This window comes from Schistocerca cancellata, chromosome 3 (assembly GCF_023864275.1).
Source record: "Schistocerca cancellata isolate TAMUIC-IGC-003103 chromosome 3, iqSchCanc2.1, whole genome shotgun sequence".
NCBI lineage: Eukaryota > Metazoa > Arthropoda > Insecta > Orthoptera > Acrididae > Schistocerca > Schistocerca cancellata.
Window position 1 is genome coordinate 704,486,789 of NC_064628.1, and position 21,495 is coordinate 704,508,283.

Here is a 21,495-nt window from a genome sequence, read left to right on the forward strand (position 1 = left end):
GGCTAGTAGGAAGCCCACGCTGCTCCCAGCGGGGAAATATAGTACTGTCCTCGCCTCTCCTCGGACTACCCGGGAGGTCGCAACCCAGACATGCGATCTGACCTTCAGCACCACGGTCGTCCGTTCGGCCAGTGCTAAGATCGCGCGGTCGACGTCTCCTCTTCCTCCCATCACACCACAGACACCAGCCACTTCCTCAGCTTCTGCTAAGTCGAAGACACCGAAGTCAGATGCACGGTCCTTCAAGAAGGAACCATCCCGTGCGGACTTCCTCCGTCCCTCGACCTCCCAGCCTTCGACCGATACTTCCACCAAACGTCCTTCCAAAAAGGCGCATAGGAAGCACAGTTCTCCTTCCCCGCCACGGCGCATCTCTTCTCCTGCGCCACCCAGCGGTTGCCGCCCCAGGCCGTCATCCGTTTCGCCTGGCCGCACCGCCGGTAGCCGTACATCTGGCCGTTCACCGGCGGAGGAAGCTCCCCCTCCCGGCCATCCTCCCGAGATGGCCGATGACCCTATAGACCCCATGGACGATGACTGTCCGCCTACTGATAGCGGCGGCAGTGCTCGCTCGAAGCCAGGCCCTAAGCGGCCTTCGAGGTGACCCCTTCTCTCATCTTCCTTTTCTTACGATGACACTTATTCACTGGAATATTCGCAGCATTCGCTCCAACCGAGAGGACTTGAAGTTGCTGCTCCGCTTGCATCGTCCGCTCGTCGTAGCCCTCCAGGAAACGAAGCTACGCCCATGCGATCAAATTGCCTTGGCACACTACAACTCTGTGCGTTTTGACCTGCCCCCTATGGTAGGTATCCCAGCTCATGGAGGGGTTATGTTGCTGGTCCGGGATGATATTTACTACGATCCCATCACGTTGCACACCGGCCTGCAGGCAGTTGCCATCCGCATTACTCTCCCCACTTTTACGTTTTCCTTTTGTACCGTTTACACTCCATCGTCATCTGCCGTTACCAGGGCAGACATGATGCAACTTATTGCTCAGCTACCTGCACCGTTTTTGTTAACTGGAGACTTCAATGCCCACCATCCCCTTTGGGGTTCTACAGCCTCCTGCCCGAGGGGCTCCTTGTTAGCAGACCTTTTCAACCAGCTCAATCTTGTCTGCCTTAATACTGGCGCCCCTACTTTTCTTTCGGACACATCTCATACCTATTCCCATTTAGACCTCTCTATATGTACTCCCCAACTTGCACGCCGGTTTGAGTGGTATGCACTTGCTGATACATATTCGAGCGACCACTTCCCGTGTGTTATCCATCTCCTGCAGCATACTCCCTCTCCGTGCTCCTCTAGTTGGACCATCTCCAAGGCAGACTGGGGGCTCTTTTCTTCCAGGGCGACCTTTCAGGATCAAACCTTCACAAGCTGCGATCGTCAAGTCGCACACCTCACGGAAGTCATTATCGCTGCTGCTGAATATTCCATCCCTCACCCTACTTCATCTCCACGTCGCGTACCGGTCCCCTGGTGGACCGCAGCATGTAGAGACGCTTTACGTGCTCGTCGACGTGCTTTACGCACCTTCAAACGCCACCCTACAGTGGCGAATTGTATTAATTATAACCGATTACGTGCTCAGTGTCGTCGTATTATCAAAGAAAGCAAGAAAGCCAGCTGGGCTGCTTTCACAAGCACCTTCAACAGTTTTACTCCTTCTTCTGTTGTCTGGGGTAGCCTGCGCCGGCTATCTGGCACTAAGGTCCACTCCCCAGTTTCTGGCTTGAAGGTCGCGAATGAAGTCCTTGTGGCCCCTGAGGCTGTCTCCAATGCCTTCGGCCGCTTTTTCGCCGAGGTTTCGAGCTCCGCTCATTACCACCCTGCCTTCCTCCCCCGCAAACAGGCAGAGGAGGCTAGGCCACCTGACTTTTGCTCCTCGAATTGTGAAAGTTATAATGCCCCATTCACCATGCGGGAACTCGAAACCGCACTTGGCCGATCACGGTCCTCCGCTCCAGGGCCTGATTCTATTCATATTCAGATGCTGAAGAACCTTTCTCCTGCGGGTAAAGGTTTTCTTCTTCGTACATACAATCGCATCTGGATTGAGGGACATGTTCCCGCATGCTGGCGCGAGTCTATTGTTGTCCCGATTCCTAAGCCGGGGAAGGACAAGCACTTGCCTTCCAGTTATCGACCTATCTCACTTACCAGCTGTGTCTGTAAAGTGATGGAGCGAATGGTTAACTCTCGATTGGTTTGGCTGCTTGAGTCTCGACGCCTACTTACAAATGTACAATGTGGATTTCGTAGGCGCCGCTCTGCTGTTGACCATCTGGTTACCTTGTCGACCTTCATTATGAATAACTTCTTGCGGAAGCGCCCGACCGCGGCTGTGTTCTTTGATTTGGAGAAGGCTTACGACACCTGTTGGAGGGCGGGCATTCTCCGCACCATGCATACATGGGGCCTTCGCGGTCGCCTCCCTCTTTTTATTCGTTCCTTTTTAATGGATCGACAGTTCAGGGTACGTGTGGGTTCTGTCCTGTCCGACACATTTCGCCAGGAGAATGGGGTGCCACAGGGCTCAGTTTTGAGCGTCGCTCTGTTCGCCATCGCGATCAATCCAATAATGGATTGCCTCCCAGCTGATGTATCAGGCTCCCTTTTTGTGGACGATTTTACCATCTATTGCAGCGCGCAGCGTACACGTGTCCTGGAGCGCTGTCTTCAGCGTTCTCTTGACCGTCTTTACTCCTGGAGTGTCGCCAATGGCTTCCGTTTTTCTGCCGAGAAGACGGTCTGTATTAACTTCTGGCGCTACAAAGAGTTTCTCCCACCGTCCTTACGACTTGGTCCCGTTGCTCTCCCAATCGTGGAGACAACCAAATTTTTAGGCCTTACCTTTGACAGGAAACTTAGCTGGTCTCCACATGTGTCATATTTGGCCGCCCGTTGTACCCGTTCTTTAAATGTCCTCCGTGTTCTCAGTGGTATGTCGTGGGGAGCGGATCGAACCGTCCTACTTCGTCTATATCGGTCGATCGTCCGCTCCAAGCTGGATTATGGGAGCTTTGTATACTCCTCTGCACGGCCATCCATCTTACGCCGCCTCAACTCCATACAACATCGGGGTTTACGACTTGCGATCGGAGCATTTTATACCAGTCCCGTAGAGAGTCTTCATGCTGACGCTGGCGAATTGCCGCTCACTTACCGGCGCGATATACTGCTTTGTCGGTATGCCTGTCGGCTACTGTCAATGCCCGACCATCCGTCTTATCGTTCCTTTTTTGACGACTCTCTCGACCGTCAATACGGGTTGTATGTCTCTGCCCTGCTACCCCCTGGAGTTCGCTTTCGTCGCCTCCTTCAACACCTTCATTTTTCACTCCCTGCAACCTTTCGAGTGGGCGAGAGCCACACGCCACCTTGGCTCCAGGCTCAGGTCCGCGTTCACCTTGACCTCAGCTCGCTCCCAAAAGAGGTCACCCCCAGTTCGGTCTACCACTCCCGTTTTTTGGAACTTCGTTCGAAGTTCATCACCATGACTTTCATTTATACAGATGGCTCTAAGACCAATGACGGGGTTGGGTGTTCCTTTATAGTCGGGGCACAAAGTTTCCAATACCGGCTCCATGACCATTGTTCGGTCTTCACAGCTGAGCTCTTTGCCCTCTACCAGGCTGTTCTTTACATCTGCCGCCACCGACATTCTGCTTATGTCATCTGCTCAGATTCCCTGAGCGCCATCCAGAGCCTCAGTGATCCGTACCCGGTTCACCCTTTCGTACACCGGATCCAACGCTCTCTTCAGCGGCTGGTGGACGTCGGTCCGCCGGTTAGCTTTATGTGGGTTCCCGGCCATGTCGGTATCCCTGGGAACGAAGCTGCAGATGCCGCGGCCAAGGCTGCGGTCCTCCAGCCTCGAACAGCTTCTTGTTGTGTCCCTTCGTCCGATCTTAGCAGGGTCATTTGTCGGCGCGTTGTGTCGCTGTGGCATGCCGATTGGGCTGCACTTACCGACAACAAGCTTCGGGCCTTAAAACCTCTTCCCGTGGCTTGGACGTCCTCCTCACGCCCTTCTCGGCGGGAGGAGGTCGTTTTAGCAAGGTTAAGGATTGGACACTGCCGGTTCAGCCATCGCCATCTTCTGACGGCTGCGCCGGCGCCGTTCTGCCCATGTGGGCACTTGCTGACGGTTAGACACATTTTAATGTCCTGTCCCGATCTTAACCAACTGCGCCTCGATCTTAACCTGCCTATTACTTTCGATGCCGTTTTAGCGGATGACCCACGAGCAGCTGCTCGTGTTCTTTGTTTTATCAATTTGACACACCTTGCTAAGGACATTTGATGAAGTTTTTTAATCCTATGCCTGTCAGTCTGTCTTTTATTGTGTTTTTCCTTTTAGTTGTTGTTGTCAACTTGTGGCTCGCGGTGCATTTTTAGAGTAGTCAGGGCGCTAATGACCATTGCAGTTGTGCGCCCTAAAACCACAAAAAAAAAAAAAAAAAAAAAATTTCGTCCACTGACGAATTTCAGAACCCGACGGTCACGGGAAGTCACGGTCAAAGCTACAATCAGTAGTGTCAACACGGTTGATCCTCGTTATTTTTCCAAATAAACATACCTTTAAAAAATTAGCAGATGCGGTATCACACAGGGAAGTTGCACGCCCCCCAGAACTGGCGCTAAGGCCAACAAAGTCAAGAAAACCTCAGCTGTGGGAGCGCTCGGGACGTGTTGCCTTAGCAGTAAACCATCCAACGACTGACGACACCCTACATTCCTTAACTTCGGTGATGGAACGAGAACCTGTGTACTTTTCTTTCTTCTCCGGTGACGGCTTCCCGTCTCCTCTTACAGTGCGTCCCTGCTCTCACCAATTAACGCGTTCATCGTACAATTTCATTGGCGTAGTAACTGGTTCGTGCTCTCTTCTGGGAGATTTTACAAAGCGTTGATTTTATCCCGCTTGGACTATGAATGTGTTGTCTATGCGTTGGCTGCATCGTTTGTAGTGAGCCTGCTGGACCTTATTCACCACAATGGCGTGTGGTTAGCAACGGGGTCAAGTACGAGCACTATTGACAGCCTCCTGGAGGAAGCCGGTACCTCACTGCTGGAAGTTAGACGACAGCAGCTTTTGGGAACTTTAGCAGTCACAATCTGTCTCATGCCTACCAATCCATGTTGCTCCACACTGTTAAAAAACCAGCAGTTCAGATTGTCTGCGCATCGCCCAAAACTAGGAAGGCCAGCTGGGATCCGACTCTATTTTCTACTGAAGGATCAGCAACAGTCTCCGTTAGTCTGTGTTCCAAGAGCTCACTCTAGACATTCCCTGTGGGCTGTACTACGTCTTGTGATGCGGATGGCCCTCTTTTGTGGCCTCAGGGAGGATGCTGATCTTACCTTTCTCAGATACAGGTTTCTTTCAATTTTACACGATTATTTTAATTCGGTATCCATCTACACAGATGGATTGGAAACCGACAGTATCGATTACGAATTTGCACATGCAAGGGGACACTAGAAGCACACTTTGCCAAGTACCTGCAGTGTAAACACTGCAGAGTTCGTCGCCATCTCTCAGGCTTTGTGGTACATCACATGCCAGGTCCCCCCTACGGGTCCGGGGATTAGAATAGGCCCGAGGTATTCCTGCCTGTCGTAAGAAGCGACTAAAAGGAGTCCATCCCCCTCACGGGGGTAGTTAGCGCCTGCGTCCGGAGACGGACGGTTCCACGACCTATATTCGTGGTCTTTTTGGTTTTTCACTTCTCGTTTCTTCCTTCCTTTTGTTGGTTCCTTTCTTTGCTCTTCTCCACCTCACTGTCTTCTTTACTCTTTCCCTTGACTTCTCCTTGCCTTCTCGTTGCCTTTTTCTCCTTGCCTTCTCGTTGCCTTTTTCTCCTTGCCTTCTCGTTGCCTTTTTCTCCTTGCCTTCTCGTTGCCTTTTTCTCCTTGCCTTCTCGTTGCCTTTTTCTCCTTGCCTTCTCGTTGCCTTTTTCTCCTTGCCTTCTCGTTGCCTTTTTCTCCTTGCCTTCTCGTTGCCTTTTTCTCCTTGCCTTCTCGTTGCCTTTTTCTCCTTGCCTTCTCGTTGCCTTTTTCTCCTTGCCTTCTCGTTGCCTTTTTCTCCTTGCCTTCTCGTTGCCTTTTTCTCCTTGCCTTCTCGTTGCCTTTTTCTCCTTGCCTTCTCGTTGCCTTTTTCTCCTTGCCTTCTCGTTGCCTTTTTCTCCTTGCCTTCTCGTTGCCTTTTTCTCCTTGCCTTCTCGTTGCCTTTTTCTCCTTGCCTTCTCGTTGCCTTTTTCTCCTTGCCTTCTCGTTGCCTTTTTCTCCTTGCCTTCTCGTTGCCTTTTTCTCCTTGCCTTCTCGTTGCCTTTTTCTCCTTGCCTTCTCGTTGCCTTTTTCTCCTTGCCTTCTCGTTGCCTTTTTCTCCTTGCCTTCTCGTTGCCTTTTTCTCCTTGCCTTCTCGTTGCCTTTTTCTCCTTGCCTTCTCGTTGCCTTTTTCTCCTTGCCTTCTCGTTGCCTTTTTCTCCTTGCCTTCTCGTTGCCTTTTTCTCCTTGCCTTCTCGTTGCCTTTTTCTCCTTGCCTTCTCGTTGCCTTTTTCTCCTTGCCTTCTCGTTGCCTTTTTCTCCTTGCCTTCTCGTTGCCTTTTTCTCCTTGCCTTCTCGTTGCCTTTTTCTCCTTGCCTTCTCGTTGCCTTTTTCTCCTTGCCTTCTCGTTGCCTTTTTCTCCTTGCCTTCTCGTTGCCTTTTTCTCCTTGCCTTCTCGTTGCCTTTTTCTCCTTGCCTTCTCGTTGCCTTTTTCTCCTTGCCTTCTCGTTGCCTTTTTCTCCTTGCCTTCTCGTTGCCTTTTTCTCCTTGCCTTCTCGTTGCCTTTTTCTCCTTGCCTTCTCGTTGCCTTTTTCTCCTTGCCTTCTCGTTGCCTTTTTCTCCTTGCCTTCTCGTTGCCTTTTTCTCCTTGCCTTCTCGTTGCCTTTTTCTCCTTGCCTTCTCGTTGCCTTTTTCTCCTTGCCTTCTCGTTGCCTTTTTCTCCTTGCCTTCTCGTTGCCTTTTTCTCCTTGCCTTCTCGTTGCCTTTTTCTCCTTGCCTTCTCGTTGCCTTTTTCTCCTTGCCTTCTCGTTGCCTTTTTCTCCTTGCCTTCTCGTTGCCTTTTTCTCCTTGCCTTCTCGTTGCCTTTTTCTCCTTGCCTTCTCGTTGCCTTTTTCTCCTTGCCTTCTCTGGTCTCCGCCTCGGCGTTTGAGACAGTCTGTCCTCTTTCTCCCTCTCTCTTCTTTTTCCTCTTCTTCCTTCCTCCCTGTGCGTGCCTGAAGGCCGACCCACGCGTTCGCACACGTAGCCGGTGACGGGGTAACGCGTAAGTCCCCGCCCTGGGTAGACATGTAAGGCACGCGCGTACCCCCTGGTAAAGGCCAGGCCCGGGGAGGGGTGATTGCCTGAGCTGATACCTTCTGACCATGCCGATTGGTCCCTCCGTCTGTTTCTCGGGAGGTGTGACCTGAGGTGTAAACATTCACCTAAGGCGGGAGTGCCCTCTGAGAGGGTCCCCACAAGGAAGGAGCGCGCCATCGGAGACGCTGGCAATCATGGGGGATTCCTCCGCAATGGATTCTACTCCATCTCTCTCGACTTCGACCCAAAAACGGAAACGTGACCAGCAAACAGTGACAAAAGTACTACCGCCTGCCCCACAGTTCCTCGTAGTTTCTCGATCTGAGGACGGAAAGGATTTTTCCTCTGTCAACCCTTTCGTTATTCAGAAGGGCGTAGATGTCATAGCCGGATCTGTCAAATATTGTACCAGGTTGCGTAACGGCACCTTATTACTAGAAACTGAAAGTGCCTTTCAGGCAAAAAAACTGCTTCGGGCCACCCTCCTGTACACGTTCCCTGTACGGGTGGAGGCCCACCGAACTTTGAATTCGTCTCGTGGTGTAGTCTATACTAGCTCCCTCGACGGATTGACTGATGAGGAGCTTCAATCTTTCCTCGCTGAGCAGCGAGTGACGGCTGTCCATAGGGTCATGAAAAAGGTCAATAATGACCTTGTACCGACCCGGACACTTTTCTTGACCTTCGATAGTGTTAAGCTGCCATCGCGCATCAAGGTGGGCTACGAGGTAATTTCTGTTGGCCCCTATGTCCCGACACCTACGCGCTGCTACCAGTGTCAGCGTTTCAATCACACTCGACAGTCTTGTTCCAATGCGGCTAAATGTGTCACTTGTGGCAGGGATGCCCATGAGGGTGACTGTCCACCTCCGTCTCCTCGTTGTGTGAACTGTCAGGGTGACCATGCCGCATCCTCCCGCGACTGTCCTGTCTATAAGGAAGAACGCTGTATCCAAGAAATTCGGGTCAAAGAGAAAGTGTCCACCTCGGCTGCTCGCAAGCTATTGGCTAGTAGGAAGCCCACGCTGCTCCCAGCGGGGAAATACAGTACCGTCCTCGCCTCTCCTCGGACTACCCGGGAGGTAGCAACCCAGACATGCGATCTGACCTTCAGCACCGCGGTCGTCCGTTCGGCCAGTGCTAAGATCGCGCGGTCGACGTCTCCTCTTCCTCCCATCACCCCACAGACACCAGCCCCTTCCTCAGCTTCTGCTAAGACGAAGACCCCGAAGTCAGATGCACGGGCCTTCAAGAAGGAACCATCCCGTGCAGACTTCCTCCGTACCTCGACCTCCCAGCCTTCGACCGGTACTTCCACCAAACGTCCTTCCAAAAAGGCGCATAGGAAGCACAGTTCTCCTTCTCCGCCACGGCGCATTTCTTCTCCTGCGCCACCCAGCGGTTGCCGCCCCAGGCCGTCATCCGTTTCGCCTGGCCGCACCGCTGGTAGCCGTACATCTGGCCGTTCACCGGCGGAGGAAGCTCCCCCTCCCGGCCATCCTCCCGAGATGGCCGATGACCCTATAGACCCCATGGACGATGACTGTCCGCCTACTGATAGCGGCGGCAGTGCTCGCTCGAAGCCAGGCCCTAAGCGGCCTTCGAGGTGACCCCTTCTCTCATCTTCCTTTTCTTACGATGGCACTTATTCACTGGAATATTCGCAGCATTCGCTCCAACCGAGAGGACTTGAAGTTGCTGCTCCGCTTGCATCGTCCGCTCGTAGTAGCCCTCCAGGAAACGAAGCTACGCCCATGCGATCAAATTGCCTTGGCACAATACACCTCTGTGCGTTTTGCCCTACCCCCTGTGGCAGGTATCCCAGCTCATGGAGGGGTTATGTTGCTGGTCCGGGATGATATTTACTACGATCCCATCACGTTGCACACCGGCCTGCAGGCAGTTGCCATCCGCATTACTCTCCCCACTTTTACGTTTTCCTTTTGTACCGTTTACACTCCATCGTCATCTGCCGTTACCAGGGCAGTCATGATGCAACTTATTGCTCAGCTACCTGCACCATTTTTGTTAACTGGAGACTTCAATGCCCACCATCCCCTTTGGGGCTCTCCAGCATCCTGCCCGAGGGGCTCCTTGTTAGCAGACCTTTTCAACCAGCTCAATCTTGTCTGCCTCAATACTGGCGCCCCTACTTTTCTTTCGGACACATATCACACCTATTCCCATTTAGACCTCTCTATATGTACTCCCCAACTTGCACGCCGGTTTGAGTGGTATGCACATGCTGATACATATTCGAGCGACCACTTCCCGTGTGTTATCCATCTCCTACAGCATACTCCCTCTCCGTGCTCCTCTAGTTGGACCATCTCCAATGCAGACTGGGGGCTCTTCTCTTCCAGGGCGACCTTTCAGGATCAAACCTTCCCAAGCTGCGATCGTCAGGTCGCACACCTCACGGAAGTCATTCTCGCTGCTGCTGAATATTCCATCCCTCACCCTACTTCTTCTCCACGTCGCGTACCGGTCCCCAGGTGGACCGCAGCATGTAGAGACGCTTTACGTGCTCGTCGACGTGCTTTACGCACCTTTAAAAGCCACCCTACAGTGGCGAATTGTATTAATTATAAACGATTACGTGCTCAGTGTCGTCGTATTATTAAAGAAAGCAAGAAAGCCAGCTGGGCTGCTTTCACAAGCACATTCAACAGTTTTACTCCTTCTGTTGTCTGGGGTAGCCTGCGCCGGCTATCTGGCACTAAGGTCCACTCCCCAGTTTCTGGCTTGAAGGTCGCGAATGAAGTCCTTGTGGCCCCTGAGGCTGTCTCCAATGCCTTCGGCCGCTTTTTCGCAGAGGTTTCGAGCTCCGCTCATTACCACCCTGCCTTCCTCCCCCGCAAACAGGCAGAGGAGGCTAGGCCACCTGACTTCCGCTCCTCGAATTGTGAAAGTTATAATGCCCCATTCACCATGCGGGAACTCGAAACCGCACTTGGCCGATCACGGTCCTCCGCTCCAGGGCCTGATTCTATTGATATTCAGATGCTGAAGAACCTTTCTCCTGCGGGTAAAAATTTTCTTCTTCGTACATACAATCGCATCTGGATTGAGGGACATGTTCCCGCATGCTGGCGCGAGTCTATTGTCCCGATTCCTAAGCCGGGGAAGGACAAGCACTTGCCTTCCAGTTATCGACCTATCTCGCTTACCAGCTGTGTCTGTAAAGTGATGGAGCGAATGGTTAACTCTCGATTGGTTTGGCTGCTCGAGTCTCGACGCCTACTTACCAATGTACAATGTCGATTTCGTAGGCGCCGCTCTGCTGTTGACCATCTGGTTAACTTGTCGACCTTCATTATGAATAACTTCTTGCGGAAGCGCCCGACCGCGGCTGTGTTCTTTGATTTGGAGAAGGCTTACGACACCTGTTGGAGGGCGGGCATTCTCCGCACCATGCATACATGGGGCCTTCGCGGTCGCCTCCCTCTTTTTATTCGTTACTTTTTAATGGATCGACAGTTCAGGGTACGTGTGGGTTCTGTCCTGTCCGACACCTTTCGCCAGGAGAATGGGGTGCCACAGGGCTCAGTTTTGAGCGTCGCTCTGTTCGCCATCGCGATCAATCCAATAATGGATTGCCTCCCAGCTGATGTATCAGGCTCCCTTTTTGTGGACGATTTTACCATCTATTGCAGCGCGCAGTGTACACGTGTCCTGGAGCGCTGTCTTCAGCGTTCTCTTGACCGTCTTTACTCCTGGAGTGTCGCCAATGGCTTCCGTTTTTCTGCCGAGAAGACGGTCTGTATTAACTTCTGGCGCTACAAAGAGTTTCTCCCACCGTCCTTACGACTCGGTCCCGTTGCTCTCCCAATCGTGGAGACAACCAAATTTTTAGGCCTTACCTATGACAGGAAACTTAGCTGGTCTCCACACGTCATATTTGGCCGCCCGTTGTACCCGTTCTTTAAATGTCCTCCGTGTTCTCAGTGGTATGTCGTGGGGAGCGGATCGAACTGTTCTACTTCGTCTATATCGGTCGATCGTCCGCTCCAAGCTGGATTATGGGAGCTTCGTATACTCCTCTGCACGGCCATCCATCTTACGCCGCCTCAACTCCATACAACATCGGGGTTTACGACTTGCGATCGGAGCATTTTATACTAGTCCCGTAGAGTGTCTTCATGCTGACGCTGGCGAATTGCCACTCACCTACCGGCGCGATATACTGCTTTGTCGGTATGCCTGTCGGCTACTTTCAATGCCCGACCATCCGTCTTATCGTTCCTTTTTTGACGACTCTCTCGACCGTCAATACGGGTTGTATGTCTCTGCCCTGCTACCCCCTGGAGTTCGCTTTCGTCGCCTCCTTCAACACCTTAATTTTTCACTCCCTGCAACCTTTCGAGTGGGCGAGAGCCACACGCCACCTTGGCTCCAGGCTCAGGTCCGCGTTCACCTTGACCACAGCTCGCTCCCAAAAGAGGTTACCCCCTGTTCGGTCTACCACTCCAGTTTTTTGGAACTTCGTTCGAAGTTCATCAACATGACTTTCATTTATACAGATGGCTCTAAGACCAATGACGGGGTCGGGTGTTCCTTTATTGTCGGGGCACAAAGTTTCAAATACCGGCTCCATGGCCATTGTTCGGTCTTCACAGCTGAGCTCTTTGCCCTCTACCAGGCTGTTCTTTACATCTGCCGCCACCGACATTCTGCTTATGTCATCTGCTCCGACTCCGAGCGCCATCCAGAGCCTCAGTGATCCGTACCCGGTTCACCCTTTCGTACACCGGATCCAACGCTCTCTTCAGCAGCTGGTGGACGTCGGTTCTCCGGTTAGCTTTATGTGGGTTCCTGGCCATGTCGGTATCCCTGGGAACGAAGCTGCAGATGCTGCGGCCAAGGCTGCGGTCCTCCAGCCTCGGACAGCTTCTTGTTGTGTCCCTTCGTCCGATTTTAGCAGGGTCATTTGTCGGCGCATCTTATCGCTGTAGCATGCCGATTGGGCTGCACTTACCGACAACAAGCTTCGGGCCTTAAAACCTCTTCCCGTGGCTTGGACGTCCTCCTCACGCCCTTCTCGGCGGGAGGAGGTCGTTTTAGCCCGGTTAAGAATTGGACACTGCCGGTTCAGCCATAGCCATCTGCTGACGGCTGCGCCGGCGCCGTTCTGCCCATGTGGGCACTTGCTGACGGTTAGACACATTTTAATGTCCTGTCCAGATCTTAACACACTGCGCCTCGATCTTAACCTGCCTAATACTTTCGATGCCATTTTAGCGGATGACCCACGAGCAGCTGCTCGTGTTCTTCGTTTTATCAATTTGACAAACCTCGCTAAGGACATTTGATGATGCTGTTTTTTAATCCTATGCCTGTCAGTCTGTCTATTATCGTGTTTTCCCTTTTAGTTGTTGTCAACTTGTGCCTCGCGGTGCATTCTTAGAGTAGTCAGGGCGCTAATGACCATTGAAGTTGTGCGCCCTAAAACCACAAAAAAAAACATGCCAGGTCACAACTAACTTCCTGATATGTAGTGATTCTGTAAGCTGCTTAAAACCATAATCCTGTGCTGTCCCAAAAATCTTTCGGTCGTAAACATCCAGGACATACAAGCTGACCCCATAGCTCTGGAAAGACAGTGACGCTCATCTGGACACAGTCACATCGGTATTAAAGGAAATGAATTCGCCGACCGGCTAGCTAAAAAGATGGGATTACAAGAGATCAACGTGACGTAGGGGTTTCGAGCCCAGACTTAATGTTAAAACTCCGACTCAATATTTGGAGTCTCTGGGAATTGGAATGGCAGGCTACTAAGACCCAAAACAAGTAGTGATTTAGGGCTCCACTGAAGTGTAATACAGATTTCCAGGCGTCTCCAAAGATTACATTGTGTTGTGACGACTGCACATTGGCCTCAGGAAACTTACCCATTAGTTCCCTCTGCGGCGGGAGGATTTTCCTCGCTGCAGCTGCGGTAGTCTACTGACAACAGCGGATGTTAAAATTAAAATTTAAAACAGTCTTGATGGCAATCTTGTTGAAATATTCTTTATTGGTGTGTGAGACCGGTTTCGACTCTATGAAAGTCATCTTCAGACTCTGTAAAGATATATTGCCAAAGTAGTATAGATGTTATAATAAGCATATAAAATATATAAAAATAAGATAAATAGTAATAAATTCTACCCAGAGCGGTGGATGGACACTGCTGGATGAGTTCCGTCGACCCTCGACGTTCCTGTAACTGCTGGCTGACTGCATGGAGCGACCAGCCCTATTAATACCCGTTCCCTCCTGAGGGGGAGCGGATTTTTCTACAACCTATAATACTCTTTCTGTTGCAGACTTAGGGACGGTTGCGGAAACCAGAGCTCCTCCGGTGGCGGGTACCCACCAAACAGCAGGTTCATTTCTTCCCGTCTCACCTTGGGTCTTCAGCCGCCCACCCCCCCGTTTATCTCCCTTCATTCCTCCTTTTACCCATTAAACAGTATAAGCAGCCTAGTCCCATTCTTTTCGCATTTTACATTCTGACCTACTGATCAGTTTTTTAGTCCCTTAAACACATCATCGTTAGAATTCCGACGTTCCTGGAACGAGAAAGGTTGAAAGTTTTTGCATCCAATGTGAGAACCATGCGTTGCACGACAAATATCAAAACGGTGGCTCATTTCCTGCCACACACGAAGCGGCTGGTCTCACGTTACTGAAATCACAGCTTCAACAATGCGATGTCGCATGCATTAAACAGTCAAGCATAGAATGAATAAAAGCGCGGTCTTTCACGTAGCCCCACAGACACGTCAAAAGATGCGTTGCGAACCTTACACGTACAACGTGAAAACATCCCTTCTCCTGGATTAAAATTGAGTTCGTTCTACATATGAATAAAATTTAAATAGACCCGCCGTTCGTTAAACAAAGAATGTTTCCTTCATATATTCGTTACAACCAAATAAAGGAGACCCTTCCCTGTCAGCAAAAACGGATGATGATTCTGCAGACAGAAACTACGAACTTAAATGGTAACGTAAAGTAAATGCATACCGAGTCTGTTGGCTCAGATGGCTGTGATTCATTTTGTGGTAGAGATATCTCATGATTTTGTTTCTCCAGAAGTTGGTAAATACCTACTTGCCTTAATGATATTGTGGTGTTGGGTGTTAAGATATATGCAAAAATCATCCTTGCTTTCGTCATCCTTCGTCAAGACGCGACATATTTTGCGTCTTTTAAGCATTTCCTTTTTGTGGGTGAATACAGCACATAATTGAGATTTTTAAAAAATCTCGCAGTGGTATCGGGGCTATTTGGGTTATATTGACAAGTCTCCGGCTGATGACGTGCCTGATTTCCTTGACATTATTGCACACTAATCTATGTTCCTTACAATCAACTAGTGCACGACGAACAATTTGGCGAGTCTGTCAGGTGTGTGACGTGGAGCTTGGAATTGGCCACTACCTCCCTACTGACGGTTTTGTACCACGTAGCACTGACGTTCGTAGGTAGACAACGGATGCTGATACTTCTCCAGATTAGGTCCCAATCGTGATCGGGGTATTTTTGTTCATTAACCATGTACATTCTTTGCACCTATGCCGGTTTGAAAGTAGCTAAGATACACATAAAAATTGTATGAGATAACAAAACCCAATAGGGATACAGATAATACAGCGCGAGCAATAGTGACCGCAAAATTTTCCAGTTCTGGTCCTTCCATACATGGAAACGGTGGGGCAAAAATACAAGCGTCCAGGTCCTCACAGTGTGTACAAATAGGGAAGTGGAAATCTACAGAAGGTGGATACAGTCCATACAACAGTGCGATTGAGATTACTCAAATGAGTGGCAAATTAGCCTCGGCACGAACAAAACTAACGGCTGAAGCAGCCGTTATGCGCGAAAACTCATGCTTGATACCCTTACGCTGCACCCCTCCTGCCCGTTTTCCCCCTTGCAACTCACTGACGGCTTATTTCAAACACTCTGAGCCAGCGATCAACTACGAAAACTAAGATATAAATTCGCACTGCCTATGGGAGCGCCAGTGAAAGAAGGCATAGGGAAGGTGCCACGGATCAGTAGCAATATTTTAATTGTTACTGTCTTTGCCGTAGCCATAAACAATATACAGTCTACGGCACAGTCCTCTGCGTTGCTCCTTACTTGCAGACTATTTGCCTGTTGCCTGTTCATCTTCCAGTGTTCCAGAAACAACCAAAGACGTGATTTCTAGAGGGTTGTGTGTGTGTGTGTGTGTGTGTGTGTGTGTGTGTGTGTGTGTGTGTGTGTGTGTGTGTGTGTGTGGGGGGGGGGGGGGGGGCGTATTTTTAACTTACTTGACAGGCATATGATGGACAGCATTCTACAATTTAGAGCCTCGGTGCGGTTTATGGGCCTCATTTTTAACTTCCAATTATTGTAGTGGTTGCCAAACGTGAAAGTGAGGACCCTGAAAGTCCTCAGTATCATACAGTGCATTAGCCACGGGTTTGGGGAGCCGACAGGACGCGTCTTAACATACCGAGAAACAAACATGGTGTCAGTACATTTGAAAAATCGCCCATCCATAAACAACAATAAGCTGCAACCAAGAGCACTCCGGCCTTCCATCGAACTACTGACAAGAAGCTATATTGCTTACCTCTATTGACGGACAGAGGACCGGTGTGTTCAACATGGTATGGACGTTGCCTAGTGAATGCTAGGATATGCCCCTATCAGTCGCTTCTGATCCTTCCTTGACTTTGCCACGAAATGATTTCCTGACTTCCGGCACGGTAGCTGCTTTTCAACTGACAACATTGCAGGAGGACCGACGCTTGTAAAGTAGGTAAGTAAACCACGAGGTTTGCAAGAAATGTGACTGAAGTCAAAATACAGCACAGTGACAGCAGAAAAATTGTTTCGGTACCATAATCGAATCAGAGCCTCCTAGGTGAAAGCGGGTATCGTGGGCACCGTTTCAAAAATTTGTCATTTATTCAAAACAAGTTCCAGAGGTGCTGATGGTAGTTGAAAGGTAGTATTAATAAGAGTGCTAAAACTAATTTCTCAGACCAACACACAAACCAGTGACTGATCGATTACAAAACAACCTGATTCCTGGAAGATGGCAGTGGTCTTCATAACCTCTGCTATCCAATTTTCTCTCTAAAAGTTTATATACAGCAGGACAAATAAACTGCACACACCAACTCCCTAACAAAAATATTCTTCTCACTATGACTCACTTCCGTTACACACAGAACCAGATGTAGTCTTCAACACACAATTCGTGCAAGTATATACAGGGTGTCCAGAAAAGGGCTCCCTGATTTCAAAATTAAATATCTCGAAAACAAAGATCGATAGAGGAATGCAGTAAACGGTATGTTTATTGTGAAAGCTGTAAGTAGTTCATACAGCAGCTTCAAATAATAGTTACAAAAGCTGCTAACAGATGGCGCTGTACGCTGTACAGCTCATATCAGCATACATAAGTGAAATAATCGTATGAAAAGAATCTTCGCAAACAATCACATCACAATGTTTTCAAAATGTTCACCGTTGGCACTACAGAGGAGGCGCAAACGAAGAATGAAATTCGCCATCACATTTCGTAGTGTCTCAACCGAAATGGATTCACATGCCATAGAGATCGCCGATTCAAGCTCGTCCAGCGTGGCGGGATGCTTCGGGTAGACCATGTCTTTCACTGTGCCCCACAAAAAAAGTCACAGGGAATCAGATCCGGCGAATATGGAAGCCAATCCATGCCTGCACCAGTAAATTTGGGATATTCCAAAGCAATGACTCGATTCCCGAAGTATTCCTCAAGAAAGCGAAACACTTGTTCGGTCCGATGTGGTCGGGCTCCATCTTGCTTAAACCATTCAGTACCTGGTCGATCCCCCTGCGGGTCCAGGGTAAGAATAGGCCCGAGGTATTCCTGCCTGTCGCACGAGGCGACTAAAAGGAGTTTCAACCGTTTCGGCCTTCCATGTGCTGGTCCCCCTTGGGGTTTGACCTCCATTTTTCAAAATTCTACAGAAGTACGAGCCTTTTGGGGAAGGACGCCTTATGTGGTGTACCACTGGTCCTAAAAAAAGTGCACTAAGACCTTGGCACTCAGCATTGCACCGGCATTGTAACCATACCCACTATTCCTCAAATTGGGCCTAAACGCCTGATGGGTTGTCCAAGTTACGCCCATAGTGCATCTCCATCTGCACCAGCGATCATGATGGACTTTCCATGGCACCAGAAATCCAGCACGGTAGCCAGCCCGTTGTGGTGGGATCGTCATGTACCCTCTAGGTTGTAGCCCCCTGACAACACAGGGATCGTACTGCCGATACCTGAGCTGCACCCTCCCCACGTCGGCCAAGGAGTAGATGCCCGTCTCCTTGGGGCATCAGGACTCCCGGCAATGGTCATCCTGCCAGGTGGCCCTTGCTGCGGCTGGGTGGCGCCCGTGGGGAGAGCCCCTGGTCGGAGTGGGTGGTGTCGGGGCGGACGTTTCGCAGATGAAACTTCACCAAGTATCAGGTCGCTCTGCGGCCGAGTCTTTCAAAAGAAAAGGTACCGTTTCTAGTTCTGGTTCTCCTGCCCTTTCCCCGTTGGCCACTCCATGGGAGGAGGGACAGGCCCGCCGGCTTGGGGCGAAGTACTTCCCCCGCTATTTGGTCTGTTCTCGAACCGATGGGGGGACATTCGCCACCTCCAAGCCCATGTTCTTTGTTCAGCACATTGAGGACATCTGCGGGGAAATCGAGGCTCTCAGCAAGATGCGTTCAGGGTCCGTTCTTATCAAGACCACTTCCGCCACACGGTCGGCGGCGCTCCAGGCGTGCGACCGCCTAGGCGACATCCCAGTCTCCATTGTCCCACATCTGGCACTAAATAGGACGCAGGGGGTTATTTTTCATCGTGACCTCCTGCTACAATCTGATGAGGAGCTCAGGGCCAACCTGGAGCGCCGAGGCGTGCATTTCGTCCGGCGAGTCCAGCGCGGCCCCAAAGACAGTCGCATCGACACCGGGGCCTTTATCCTCGCCTTCGAGGGGGACGTTCTCCCAGAGAAGGTAAAGGTGATGTGCTACCGGTGTGACGTGCGACCCTACGTCCCGCCTCCTATGCGCTGTTTTAGGTGTTTGCGCTTTGGGCACATATCGTCACGGTGTGAGGCTGAGGCCCTTTGTGGCGATTGTGGACGTCCTCTTCGTGAGGAACATACATGCACCCCACCACCTCGGTGCGTTAATTGTCCTGGCGTCCACTCGCCTAGATCCTCAGACTGCCCCGCATATCAGAAGGAGAAGAAGATACAAGAAATTAAAACTTTGGATCGGCTCTCTTATTCTGAGGCCAGGAAGAAGTATGACCGCCTCCATCCCGTGCCATTGCCCACTTCGTTTGCCTCAGTTGTGTCCACTCCTTCCGCGGTCTCCTCACCCCTATCCTGTCCCCCCTCCGCCTCCTCCGCCCATCAGGGGGCTCTGCCTCGGCCTCCCAAATCCCTCCCTTCCGAATCCTCCTCCCCCGTGGCCCCCACCCCCTCTGCCCCAGGGGCCACCCTTCCTCCTCCTTCTCCCCCCACGCCACCTGAGAAGCGATCCTCTTCTCAGGCGTCCATCGGGGAAACGTTCCGGACCCCAGCTTCCGAGGTCCGGCGTTCCAAAACGGACCCCGCGCGTGAGGACCTTCTTCGGGTCCAGCCCACCATCCCTGTGCCTCCTCGGCCTTCCAAGAAGGCCTCCAAGAAGAAGTCTCTATCCCCCTCTCCACCCCGGCGCGTTTCGACTGACGCTCCATCCGTGAGTCGCTGCTCCCGGCCGTCCTCAGTTTCGCCGGGACGCTCTGCTGCCAGGCACTCAGCTGGCCTTTCGTCGGCAAATGATGCTGCCCCTCCTACACAACCAGGGACAGCGGCCGCAGCTGGCGACGAGTCGATGGAACCGGATCCGCCTCCCATCGGTTGTAGCGTTGTTCCCTCGAAACCTGGCCCTCCGCGGCTGTCGAGGTGACCAGCTCTTCCCCCGTCTCGTTCCCCCGACTTTTTGACTAGCGATGGCGTTGTTTCATTGGAACATAAGAGGTATCCGATCTCATCGGGAGGAATTAAAACTGCTCCTCCGCCTGCACTGTCCGCTCGTCCTTGGACTCAAGGAAACCAAGTTGCGCCCGACTGACCGTATTGCCTTTACCCACTATACCTCGGAGCGGTATGACCTCACCCCTGTGGACGGTATCCCAGCTCATGGTGGGGTCATGTTGCTCGTTCGGGACGATGTCTATTACCATCCCATCCCATTGACCACCCCACTCCAAGCAATAGCTGTCCGCATTACTCTTTCTGCTTTTACTTTTTCAGTTTGTACCATCTACACTCCGTCATCTGCTGTTAGTGGGGCTGACATGATGCACCTGATCGTTCAGCTTCCCCCGCCGTTTTTATTGTTTGGCGACTTCAATGCCCATCATCCCCTTTGGGGCTCTCCTGCATCCTGTCAAAGAGGCTCACTCTTGGCAGATGTCTTCAACCATCTCAATCTTGTGTGCCTCAATACCGGCGCCCCGACTTTCCTCTCGGACTCTACTCATACCTACTCCCACTTGGACCTCTCGATCTGTTCTACCACTCTTGCCCGTCGGTTCGAGTGGTACGTCCTTTCTGACACCTATTAGAGCGACCACTTCCCCTGTGTCGTTCGTCTCCTGCACCACACCCCATCCCCACGTCCTTCGAGCTGGAACATACTGAAAGCTGACTGGGGACTTTACTCATTCCTGGCGACCTTTCCGGACCACGATTTTCCCAGTTGTGACAGTCAGGTCGAACACCTCACGGCTGTTATCATCACTGCTGCCGAACGTTCCATTCCTCGTACTACTACTTCTTCTTCACGTCGCGTTTCTGTCCCCTGGTGGAACGAGGCTTGTAGGGACGCTATCCGTGCTCGACGACGTGCTTTACGCACCTTTCGCCGCCATCCTACGTGGGCGAATTGTATTGAATACAAACGACTCCGAGCGCAATGCCGTAGAGTCATCAAAGACAGCAAAAATGCTTGTGGGGCCTCTTTCACCAGCTCCTTTAACAGTTTTACTCCCTCTTCCGTCGTTTGGAGTAGCCTGTGCCGGCTGTCGGGCATTAAGGCCCACTCCTCGGTACCTGGCCTGACCTCAGGTAATGCGGTCCTTGTTGATCCTGTGGCTGTCTCCAACGCCTTTGGCCGCTTTTTCGCGGAGGTTTCAAGCTCCGCCCATTACCATCCTGCCTTCCTTCCCAGGAAAGCGGCAGAAGAGGCTCGGCGACCTTCCTTCCACTCGCTGAACCTGGAAAATCATAATGCCACTTTACTATGCGGGAACTCAAACGTGCACTTGCACTGTCCTGGTCCTCTGCTCCGGGGCAGATGCCATTCACGTTCAGATGCTGGCACACCTTTCTCCGGCAGGCAAAAGCTTCCTTCTTTGTACCTACAATTGCGTCTGGACTGAAGGTAAAGTCCCCATGCATTGGCGTGACGTCGTTGTTGTTGTTCCTATACCCAAACCTGGGAAGGACAGACACTTTCCTTCTAGTTACCGCACCATTTCTCTTACAAGCTGTGTCTGTAAGGTGATGGAGCGCATGGTTAATGCTCGGTTAGTCTGGATTCTTGAATCTCGACGGCTACTTACTAATGTCCAATGCGGCTTTCGTCGCCGCCGCTCCGCTGTTGACCACCTTGTGACCTTGTCGACATTCATCATGAACAACTTTTTGCGCAGGCGCCAAACGGTAGCCGTGTTCTTCGACTTGGAGAAGGCTTATGATACCTGTTGGAGGGGAGGTATCCTTCGCACTATGCACAGGTGGGGCCTACGCGGTCGCCTGTCCCTTTTTATTGATTCCTTTTTAACGGATCGAAAGTTTAGGGTACGTGTGGGTTCCGTATTGTCCGACGTCTTCCTCCAGGAGAACGGAGTGCCTCAGGGCTCCGTCTTGAGCGTAGCCCTTTTTGCCATCGCGATCAATCCAATTATGGATTGCATTCCACCTAATGTCTCAGGCTCTCTTTGTCGATGACTTCGCGATCTACTGCAGTGCCCAGAGAACATGCCTCCTGGAGCGCTGCCTTCAGCGTTGTCTAGACAGCCTCTACTCATGGAGCGTGGCAAATGGCTTCCGGTTCTCT

General features: G+C 51.3%; 1 protein-coding gene across 1 annotated transcript in view; it reads right to left on the reverse strand.

Annotated features, from left to right (window-relative positions):
* LOC126176523 (axoneme-associated protein mst101(2)-like) overlaps positions 1-21,495 on the reverse strand; it is a 44,907-nt gene that overhangs the window by 9,682 nt on the left and 13,730 nt on the right. Inside the window, exon 2 of the mRNA XM_049923679.1 lies at positions 5,984-7,058. Coding sequence (XP_049779636.1) covers positions 5,984-7,058 — 1,075 coding nt within the window. The remainder of the gene's footprint in view (positions 1-5,983; positions 7,059-21,495) is intronic.